At 36.7% G+C, this 12,500-nt stretch overlaps 1 protein-coding gene across 1 annotated transcript in view; it reads right to left on the bottom strand.

The window, feature by feature from the left end:
• Positions 1-1,976: 1,976 nt before the first annotated feature.
• LOC136847118 (location of vulva defective 1-like) overlaps positions 1,977-12,500 on the bottom strand; it is a 53,988-nt gene continuing 43,464 nt past the window's right edge. The window contains exons 14-16 of the mRNA XM_067118459.1: positions 9,644-9,765; positions 5,902-5,985; positions 1,977-2,965 (exon numbers count right to left, since the gene is read on the bottom strand). Coding sequence (XP_066974560.1) covers positions 2,261-2,965; positions 5,902-5,985; positions 9,644-9,765 — 911 coding nt within the window. The 3' untranslated portion in view covers positions 1,977-2,260. The remainder of the gene's footprint in view (positions 2,966-5,901; positions 5,986-9,643; positions 9,766-12,500) is intronic.

The following is a 12,500-nucleotide window of genomic DNA, read 5'->3' as shown; positions in this document are numbered from 1 at the left end:
TATATATATATATATATATATATATATATATATATATATATATATATATATATATATATATATATATACTGTATATTTATATATGCAATTACTTTCGTGTTGTTTACTTTGCTATTCAGAGCGAGCGTTCAACGCTCCAGTGCTCCGTTACCTTACTGAAGTAAAATCACCCTTTTCCTACAAAAATTCCATCTACTATGGTTGGTGGTTAGTGTATATTAAACTGACCTTATACCAACACGAGCCCTTACCTCAAGACTCCCAGTAACTGTAGTACAGCGAGGAAACGGATTAAGGGGCTAGGTGTGGACTCGTTGACTCTGGCCCACCCAATAGGCCGAAGAACCCATTCGTTAATTGTCAGAATTCATAACCTGTGTCATACATGACTGATGGAAAGATAACTAATCAAATTTAGACTGATCGTCAGATATATGTTAGTGGTACACCTAAAGGAAACCAGTTGGTTGGGTTCAATCAGTGCATGTTTTCCGTAACTCATCCTATTTTGTTTACCTGATCTTGAGGTATCCTGTGAGGACGAAAACAAACAAACAAACGCACACCGATTGTTAATGTAACATTCTTGTTGGTAGTAGTATTATCAATTATTATTCAGAAGATGGACCCTGTTCATAAGGAACAAGCCCACAGAGGCCATTGACTTGAAATTAAAGCTTCCAAAGAATATAGTGTTCATTCGAAAGAAGTAACAGAAGGTAATGGGAAATACACAGAGAGGAGATCAGTTATCAGAAAAACAGACAAATTAGTAACGCATATAGAGGTAATTAGACATTTCCAGTAACTATGAAGTCATTGCATAGACCAAAAAAAGCTTAGTCTTGCTTTGTGTCTGACAAGAATTGAAATGAAGAAAAAACATGCATTTAACATTGAAAAGTTTAATTCAGCTTCTCACTTTGCAAAACACACAGAATCATGTATTCCAAACCGCTATATCTGGCCGTACATTTTTATGAATAAATTATCTCGAGATAAGTATTCGATGAGTCGCTTTGATCTATAGTTATATGCACGCGCAAATTCTGCTTCTAGCTGATAAAATGAAAGCATACTTCTCGATTTATTTCCAGTGTGCTTTTCATTGCTTTCCAGTTGCGTGGTTCACTGGAACACCTTTGAATTTTTTATCCTTTTATGGTTGAAGCCGATGTTTCCGTAAAACCTGGAATAAAAAGCATTTAAACATGGCGTTGTTACATACAGAAATTAATAGATCACAAATTCCCTCTTCTCGGCGAATTGAGAGAGAGAGAGAGAGAGAGAGAGAGAGAGAGAGAGAGAGAGAGAGAGAGAGGCTAATAGCTAATGGATCACAAATAAAACTCTGTCATGAAAACATATCAATGGACATAATTTCTATCATCAAAATATCCTTAAAATGCCCATATCAGAACAAAGCTTTATGTCTCGTCACTAATCTTTAAACATCAGTCAGTTATTGTGTCATAACGAGTTCAGACAGTTCACTCATTTGTTAAAGTAAAGGGCAAATAGCACAGACATTTCCAGAGCACTGAGTAATCCATTATCTCACGTCTTATTCGAAGCGTAATTAAAGGACCAACAGTTTGCAATTCATCATTTGTCAACGAGGAATCAATTTGATTAATGCACTTCAAAAGTCACAGATCACCTTAAGAGTTAGGTATGATGTTTTCTCTTCCTTGTGTATTTTCCTAAAATTGACTCCTTTATGTTTTCGAAGCATTACTTATGTTGCAAGGGCAAAAGGCCGACTTATTTTCTTGATCGCATGAAACACTTGTATCTGTATTTACACACAGATTCGTGGATATGTTTTACATTAATGCATGTTCAGATTTTCCCACATGAGGCTTCACAATATATATATATATATATATATATATATATATATATATATATATATATATATATATATATATATATATATATATATATATATATATATACATACATACATACATACATACATACATACATACATACATACATACATACATACATACATACATACTTACATGCACAGATAACTCAAGTGTATCTTTTATTCTTTAAAAAATTATGAAATGTGGAGAGGAAGCGTGTACATACATATCTATGTATAATCAGCCTTTCTACCTACAAGTTAACTATACAGCTCACTTTTCACATATTTTAGGCTTCTTGTTTTTCTTAAAACAAGATTCTGAAGTCTGGAACTGTTTCCAAGAATCGATGAAAAACCGCCATTTCCTAAATTTCATGTCGGTCATCAATCACTCGCTGAGACATGACTGTATTCCCTCATGAAATGCTGAGGTCGATGGTTGATCAAATCTTGAGGGTGTTTGAGGATATACCCTGGAGGAGGCGGCCTCGATGATAACGCAGCCTCATCAGGCTGCTGGGGGCTCAGAGCAGGCAAAGGGGTTGTCGTTGTCCTCCTCGGTGGTGGCGGTGGTGGTAGTGGTGGTCTAGTGACGCCCTTACCATCGGGCGACTGCAATGCAGAGAGCCATGCTGGAGGTGGAAGTTGCACTTCAGAGAAGACTGGAAGGTTTCCACCCGACGGTGGACTCTCTGTACTATAAATTGCCCCTTGGGGCATCTGGGGCGAGGAGGTTTCGGGCTCTTGAGAACTCTGGGGCTCTAGGGAACTCTGGCCTTTGTTTTCTTCGGCTTTGGGAGGTGCGTTACCCCTGCGGTAATTGGGACGTCGCTGGGCAAATCTCATTCCGTTAAGAGATGCCCACCGCCTCTGCCCGTTGGCATACTGGTTTGCATTCGAAGGCAGCGCTTCTTGGTCGCCATTACTGGTGTCTATTTCCTTATGTGGAATGAGAAAAGGTCGCCATCTTGTGATCCCTCCGCCATTTTGTTGGCCAACCCGACGGCGGTAGTAAGGCAGCTGTAGTAACTGGCTGTCCTCATTGGAAGCCTCTCCTCTTCGCGAGACCAACGTGGAACTGGAAGGTACCTGAAATCGTAACAAAATTATTAGCCAATTCCTCGGAACAACTTGGAAAAAAAAAGTGGTTTTTAATACACTGCATGCTTCAGTCAACATATACTAAAGTATTCCTTGTGATTCTAGAAGGGTACTCAGATTTTTTGGTTTAGCATGCAAATCTCTTAAATATGAATTGCCTCAACATGTACATCTTATAAATCAAATTATCAACACAAAGAAATGACTCTTGCGTGCTGATAGGTAACCGGCACAGGAGACAATAAACTCCTCGCTATGGTTTTAGTAATTCAAAATTTGAATCTTTATAGCCAATGCTAAACCTGAACTTGTTTTTCAGTTTAATTCTTCTTACTAATCCCTTGGAAACATATCGTTAAGGGCCAACTGATATGCAGAAAGCTCAAAAAGACAAAATTATGTGGAAAATCTTCTGAAGTTCTAAATGGTGTTTATTTCCTGTTGTGGGGAAATTTCATTTCCTTTAACTTGATTTTTAGAGAGTATACTCTCTCTCTCTCTCTCTCTCTCTCTCTCTCTCTCTCTCTCTCTCTCTCTCTCTCTCTCTCTCTCTCCCCCCTAGGGCTGGCCCGAAGGATTAGATTTATTTTACGTGGCTAAGAACCAACTGGTTACCTAGCAACGGGACCTACAGCTTATTGTGGGATCCAAGAAACATTATGACGAGAACTGAATTTCTATCACCAGAAATAAATACCTCTAAATCTTCATTAGCCGGTAGGAGAGTCGAACGCTGGGCCAGCAGCGTGTTAGGCGACAGCTCTACCCACCCCTCCAACGAAGAACTCGAGAAAGCTAAAAACTTCTTTGATAGAAAATTATGCAATAATTATTACGCGGAGATATATTAATATATAGACAGATATACTCCGCATTCGTTTCATGCTTTCATGAATTTATGTTAAAGAAGAGGTTCCATTATAAAAGAAGACGCGAGTGGTCATAAAACAAAGGCATAACATTACGAAAAGACCGAAAGCGTTACGTGGACTCGAAAACAAAGCCATCAAATGAACACTAAACAATAGTACTACAGGTCGACAAAGACAGTGGCATTAAGCTGATAAAAGACAAAGTCGATAAGTGGCCACAAAGACAAAGGACGTAAATGACCACAATGACAAAGACACTGAAATGCCATAAAGATAAATGCATCAAATGACCATCAAGAAGAAGCCTTTGAATCGATTTACTGACAAAAACAAAAAATACACATAATAATGCAGGTCTTAACAGACCAACAAACCAAAAGCATAAAGTTTTCATAAAAGCAAATGTATCAAGTGGGCATGACGGTCCGTCCCATTCATTTGCTCCCGGGGCAACTGGCTTGTTTCGATCTCGACGGTAAATTTCTTTTTTATCAATACTCTTTGATATTAAGAGCAGATGTTCAAACAGGGTATCACAATGATCATTGGGGACTCTAATATGTACTGTATTTACGTGTGAAAATATGGTTGAAATTGTTTTATTCTCTGCTTGTAAATATACTGTCCCTGTAATGCGTTGCATTAACTGGTGTGTGATATTTCATGCGATATTTATCTGCACTTGAAAATACTGCATGCATGACGCCTACGTGCATAGGTTATTTTAAGGTGATTTTGTGCCAAGCATGTATAAATATTTGTAGCTCTGTTTGCATGCATGATTGTCTTTCTCGTTACGAGTGAATGCATCTGTTCAAGCCAGCTTGACCATGAATGGCTATGTCTATAGTGTGTGTGTATGTATATATATACTGTATGTATATATATATATATATGTATATATATACTGTATGTATATATATACTGTATGTATGTATATATATATGTATATATATATATATATATATATATACATACATACAGTATATATATACATACAGTATATATATACATATATGTATATATATATATATATATATATACATACAGTATATATATACATACACACACACTATAGACATAGCCATTCATGGTCAAGCTGGCTTGAACAGATGCATTCACTCGTAACGAGAAAGACAATCATGCATGCAAACAGAGCTACAAATATTTATACATGCTTGGCACAAAATCACCTTAAAAATAACCTATGCACGTAGGGGTCATGCATGCAGTATTTTTCAAGTGCAGATAAATATCGCATGAAATATCACACACCAGTTAATGCAACGCATTACAGGGACAGTATATTTACAAGCAGAGAATAAAAACAATTTCAACCATATTTTCACACGTAAATACAGTACATATTAGAGTCCCCTAATGATCATTGTGATACCCTGTTTGAACATCTGCTCTTAATATCAAAGAGTATTGATAAAAAAGAAATTTACCGTCGAGATCGAAACAAGCCAGTTGCCCCGGGAGCAAATGAATGGGACGGACCGTCATGCCCACTTGATACATTTGCTTTTATGAAAACTTTATGCTTGTGGTTTGTTGGTCTGTTAAGACCTGCATTATTATGTGTATTTTTTGTTTTTGTCAGTAAATCGATTCAAAGGCTTCTTCTTGATGGTCATTTGATGCATTTATCTTTATGGCATTTCAGTGTCTTTGTCATTGTGGTCATTTACGTCCTTTGTCTTTGTGGCCACTTATCGACTTTGTCTTTTATCAGCTTAATGCCACTGTCTTTGTCGACCTGTACTACTACTGGTTAGTGTTCATTTGATGGCTTTGTTTTCGAGTCCACGTAACGCTTTCGGTCTTTTCGTAATGTTATGCCTTTGTTTTATGACCACTCGCGTCTTCTTTTATAATGGAACCTCTTCTTTAACATAAATTCATGAAAGCATGCAACGACTGCAGAGTAAATCTATCTATATATTAAAATATCTCCGCGTGACAATTTCTTTAAAGAATTACTTGAAAATCGAAACTTTTAAAAACTTAGGCTTATTTACAAGCCTGCCAGTGTATAGTAGACTTTACCTTCAGAACCAGGGGTGGGGGTAGAGTCACATCGGGGCGCACGCCTCTCGTATTCGCCTCCGCTTCCTGGATGTACCAGTCGTCCTGCAAAGTTAAAAAGAAACCTGTTTGTTTTCCCCAACATCCTGGTAGGTTCAGAAAAGAAGAGGAAGTACGACTAATTATAGAAAATGGGTAGATTGTCTGTATATTAGATTGATGAAGCTTCCAGCTCCCCTGTGAAATTAAAGAGAGGGAGAGAGAATTTGATACGACAAATCATAGAAAATGGGTAGATTGTATATTAGATTGATGAAGCTTCCAGCTCCCCTGTAAAATTAAAGAGAGAGAGAGAATTTGATACGACGAATCATAGAAAATGGGTAGATTGTCTGTATACTAGGTTGATGAAGCTTCCAGTTCCCCTGTGAAATTAAAGAGAGAGAGAGAGAGAGAGAGAGAGAGAGAGAGAGAGAGAATTTTGTTTTTGATTACCTATTCAGGTTGGTAAAGAAGAAATGTAACTCATTATAGAAAATGGGCAGTCTTTGTTTTCGTGAACATTTCTGATGCCGGTCACGAGTCGAAGTCCGTTTTGTAGAACGACTTAGTAAATAGAAGAATCGGTCTTCTCATTTGCTACTTAGGGTATAGAGGAGAGGAAGAGGGTGAATCTTGAAAAACAAACAGTTTTTCTCAGTATTAGATCTTGTCATGTTTCTTATTTGCCCAAGATATCAAGTACAAACTTCGTAGTAAAGCAAATAACTTACAGTTTTTTACTTGGATGTAAGAATTTTTTAACTACAGATTTATAGTGGGATACCCAGCTACTGAGAGAAATTAAGTTTCTGTAGTTACTTTCAATAAAGTTGAGAAATCCGGAGCTAGTGTAATGTTTACATAAATTCCCTTGAAACCAGATGTAACGCCAGAATAATGTCATGATATAGGTATAGTGGAAATCACGACCAGTTGCGAAGATTTAATGTTAAAGATATCAGACAGATGTATAACCTTGTGCACTAAATACGATAATGATTGAAACTTTTGGATAAGTATATAAAGTAGGTTTATCATAGTGGAAGTTATTGTGCACATGTGTTAGTCCAACACATAAGGAGTATGCTGAAAGGCACGCACCCGGAAAATAAATGAATAGAAATGAGATCTCATTGAGGTCGTTGATAGCATGTTTTGTACCATATGCTGGAGGAGCATTTGATTCCTGATGTATTTAATGTGTTATCTTTTAACATTCGAGGAAGTGTCGGAAATCAATATAGAAAAATGGTGCTTATCGTTTTTTTTTTTATAACAGAGAAAAGTAAAGGTGTTCATAAAAGATCTTAAGGAATATATGGTTTTTAAAGCCTGGAATTGTTGCATATTAGTTGGTAGGTAGAAGATTTTGAATAAAAATGGTACAGTATTTGGAGAATACGATAATATGACTTGAACCAAAATAGTGCAAAATTTGAAGAGTACTATAAGATAAATAAATAAATAAATATATATATATAGAATCTACTGTCACCTTTTTACCAGATACGTTCTGATACTCTGGATGCGGGTTCGAATCCTGCTACAGGACATCAGAATTACTTCATATTCTTGCATTTGTATCTAAGGCTTTGCAGTGACGAGTGCATCGAAAAGGTGTGAAGAATTCGAGGAGTTAAGTGGGCATTGTGTTATTACAATTACTTATATCTATCTATCTATCTATCTATCTATCTATCTATCTATCTATCTATCTATATATATATATATATATAATATATATATATATATACATACATACATACATATACACACAGACCACATACATGCATACACATATAGTACACATATATGTGTATGTACAAAATGATTTTGCAAGAGTATGTGTGAATAAGCTGTACATATACATGCATGCATATTATTATATATATATATATATATATATATATATATATATATATATATATATATATAAAATATGCATGCATGTATATGTATATATATATATATATGTGTGTGTGTGTGTGTTTATACAAAATGTTTATGCATGAGTATATGTGAGCAAGCAGTGTATATCCTAAAGACCGGAGCTCCCTCTTGCTTGAGGCTTTAACTTCTTGAAGGCAGGCGGTTCCCCATCAGTAATGTTCGTGCCATTTATCTTCCTCAGACTATTGGCTTTGCAACCCCTGGCCACTGAATTCATTAAAGAAACAGAAATATGTTTGAGAGAAGAAATCTAAAGAGAAAGTTTTTTCTTTTTCTTTGTATATTATAAGAGAAAGTTTAGCTTGAATGAGGTATTTAAATTAGCAACATTTACATAATTATTTATGTTCATTGGAAAATGTCAGTACCTGTTCTTTTTTATTTCAATAGTAACTTACTTGTTTTACGTTGATGACCTGTCATTAATTTGTTGGTAAATATATTTTAGCCTATTTTTATTAGAGTTAGTGTCACAAAAAGCTGTTTTAGTCTCGATCTAAATCACTTTTTCCATATAGCCCTAATCGTAAAAATTCACTTCGTCGGTTAAAATTCACAGAGTGGCAAATTAACTAGCGTCTTAAACCGTAAGGGGAACTCCTTCGAGCTATGATTAATTGACATAATTAACGCGCTTCATATAACGCCAAATACTGCTAACGAAGCATATGACTGAGAACGAATTAAATGACTTGTAAATAACACATAAAAATGTTTTGATAATATGATGACTATTAAAAACAAAGATGCTTGCTTCCCTTACCGAACCTATCTGAGTCATAAACCAGAGATTGAGAGGAATCCTATAATACTCACCAGAGGTTGGCAGAAATCCTGTCAAACTCAGCTGATTTATACAGAAATCCTAGCATACTCACCTGAGTGCAGGAATCCTAACATATTCACCTGTGGGTGGGAATCCTAAAATGCTCACCTGAGGGCAGGAATCCTAACATACTCACCTGTGGGTGGGAATCCCAAAACACTCACATGAGAGCCGGAATCTTAACATTCTCACCTGTGGGTGGGAATCCTAAAATACTCACCGGGGGGCAAGAATCCGAACATACTCACCTGTGGGTAGGAATCCAAAATACTCACCTGAGGGCAAGAATCCTAACACCTGTGAACAGGAATTCTAACATACTCACCTGAGGTGAGTCGGATTTCTAACATATTCGCCTAAGGTGGACAGGAATCCCAACGTAGTCTCCGGAAGTGAGCAGGAATCCTAACGTGGTCGTATAGAGTGGTCAGAAATCCTGTGATAATCACCGGAGATAAGCAGGAATCTGAACATTCTCACCTGTGGTGAGCAGGAATCTGAACATTCTTACCTAAGGTGAGCAGGAATCCGAACATTCTTACCTGGGATCAGCGGGAATCCTAACGTACTCACCCAAGTTGGGCAGGAATCTTAATACAGTCTCAGAGAGTGGGTAGAAATCATGTCATAACCACCTGAGGTTAGCATGAATCTGAACATTCTCATCTGAGATGGGCAGGAATCCTAACGTCTTCACTCGAAGTGAGCAGTAATCCTAAAGTACTCACTTAAAGTGAGCAGGAATCCTAACTTACTCACCTGAGGTGGGCAGGATTCCTAACATACTCACCTGAGGTGGGCAGGATTCCTAACATACTCACCTGAGGTGGGCAGGATTCCTAACATACTCACCTGAGGTGGGCAGGATTCCTAACATACTCACCTGAGGTGGGCAGGATTCCTAACGTCCTCACTTGAAGTGAGCAGGAATCTTAACTGACTCACCTGAGGTGGGCAGGGATTGTGTTGGAAGTTCACCTTAAAGCCAGGGCCATGTGCCTTGGCGACGTACTTCTGAGGGGTCCCTGCGTGAAATTCGATCACAACGATGCGACTGGTCACTCTGCCTGGTATGGGGGAACGATGGTCAAATTTAAAAATACAAACTGGAAATATGGGCGTGGCAAGATGCAATATAAAAGGTTTTGAAGCTTTAATTCAGCAAATCTCAATAAGGTAAGATGAAAAAAGTTATTTCTTACATATAAGTTTGCAAATGATAGTCAGTGCTTCATCAGAAAGGATAAAGACATTTGTAAAGTTTCAGAACTTTTTATTCTTGTTACAGTAACTGACTCGTGAAGAAAATGTGAATGAAGCTATTTGTGATAGAATGCCGTGTATGCTTTATATGTATTATGAGCGTTCTTCTCAAACAATTGGACTATGCTATAAATCTAGGAGGTCAGCGATTGCTTACAAATGATTATTCTCTTTTTTTTTATTTTTTTTTCGAAATATTGTACACACTCGTAACACTTCTTCAAACGAAAGAAAACTGGATTGCAGAAATCACGTTTGTAAGAAATGATGACTAACAAAGGGGAGAGTTCTTTGGTGGCTAATTAAAAAGGAAACATAAGTGAAATAAGTATTCGAATATCTTGCGTCCATCTTCATGTCCAATTGACGAAAGCAACAAGGGCTACGCATTCACTTGAAAAAAAGTAATAAAAAGTCACTGTGCGAATACAAAGAAGAATCGAACTGAAGAGCAGACCCGATGCTGAAAGTGAATAGCGATGTTCTTCTTCTCTTTTCCTTTCTAAAGAAACATGGAGGTTGGAAATGCTCCCCAAAAATACGGCATCCCTTTTTGAGACGTCAGGATAGAAGGTAGCTCTTTGTTAGGGATCATGTTGAGTTTCCATTGCGAATTTTGTTTCCCCAGCCGGCAGACATTTCTCGTGATGCCAAATTCTCTGTAGATTTATCTCAATGTCGATGGATTAGGTAGGCTGAGATTTTAAAACTAGTTCAATGTCAACGTGAGATAGGACGGGGCTGAGAAATAATGAACTATGGATGGATGGAGTGTTGATGCCGTACAGTTCCTCAGGTCAAAACAGCAAGAAATTTCCTTTTTTTCTTACTTTTTAGATTGGTGTTACCTTCTCCCTATTCGGATTTAATTTGGTTTTGTTCATCACTACTGCAGTCATTTGCTTTATATTATTTGCCTCTTTAAAATGGATTTTTATCATTCACATATTTCGAAATTCGGCTAATATCCTTCACCGGCTTGTTCATCAATGTTGTTTAAGGTAAAACATCATAACAAATGGTTAACAGATTTCCACTCACGTTAATATATACAGATATAAGTATACATCGCACACACATTTATTTTAATTCGGGGAATGATCACAGCGCGGAAAATGAGCGAATTTATTGGAGAAAACTCATGGAGTATTTGAACTTCACTCGAAGCCAGCTGAAATGTATACAAACTCGTATAGAACATGTTAACATTTAGTCGTATTGACAGCAACATGCTCCGAGCAAGTGTTTGTATTGCAAGATTCTACACTGTCTCTGCATTCAACCTGTTCAGCCCTCTGACTATTAATATAAAAGTGTTGCCAGATATGTTTATTGGCTTTAGATGAAATGTTCGATTTTTAAATGCGAGCGAAAACGATGAGTAATGCTTTTCATCTTCTGACATGCTTCAGATTCTGACATGCTTCAGCCATGTGTATGTACATGAATGTGCTTGAACATGGTAGTTGTGAGCTTAAGGGTTCAACCGGTTTGATGAGTCCCTTTTATTATTCATAACCTTATAAATTACGCTGGTCTTTCTCTGCCAGTCCTTCTAGTATCAGTCTTACTTTTTCAGGCCTCTCATATTGTTCAGTTACCTTTCTAAAGCAACACCACTCGTCTCTTGCTATTCCATCGTCACCTGTCTCATGTCTTCACGCCCCTCATCAACACTGCTCATCTCCTATCAATCCTTCTGTCATCTTCCTTACTTTCGAAATCAGTAACTACCTTCCTGAATTTGGGATTTATCTGTATTCCTCTGTGTTTTCTGAATCATGATCCTTTCCCGTTGCTGAAGAGGTCGACTCATTTTCTTTAAATGAAAAGTCTAACATCAAAAACAAAAGTATTTGTCTTTAATGAATGCGGGCTCTCCTGTACCCCTGACCTTAGCACATAGGGACGGTCAAGTCGTGTTGCTAGTGAAATAATTTAAGTGTTTTATCAGACATCCGTGCAATTTATGAATCATTTTAATTCTTAACTTCAACATTGGACTCATATTCACTCTATTAAAAGGTATCCTTTCGATATAAATTTAAGTATTGTATGCAACTTCAAAATTCCTATGCGGAGAACATGATCTTAAGAGTCAGTTGTTAGGAATGCACCTTTTCATTTTCTCTTAAAATACTTCTCACCTTCCTTAACGCTTATAGTTCTTCTCTGTTATAGGGGTATTAGTTATTGACCAAATATTTTCGATCTGATGATTTTTTTTCTACCCACGCAGAGATGTGAAATGCTTTTGGATGCTTTTTTTCATATATATATATATATATATATATATATATATATATATATATATATATATATATATATATGAAAAAAGCATCCAAAAAAAACATACACACATACACACACACACGCTCGTAAATACACACATTCACAAACACACAAACACACACACACACACACACACACACATATATATATATATATATATATATATATATATATATATATATATATATATATATATTGTATACTTACACTCGCAGAGAGAGAGAGAGAGAGAGAGAGAGAGAGAGAG

The sequence above is a fragment of the Macrobrachium rosenbergii genome, chromosome 16 (genome assembly GCF_040412425.1).
Source record: "Macrobrachium rosenbergii isolate ZJJX-2024 chromosome 16, ASM4041242v1, whole genome shotgun sequence".
Lineage (NCBI taxonomy): Eukaryota > Metazoa > Arthropoda > Malacostraca > Decapoda > Palaemonidae > Macrobrachium > Macrobrachium rosenbergii.
The sequence above is the reverse complement of the archived record's forward strand: the minus strand, read 5'-3'. Positions and strand labels throughout refer to the sequence as shown.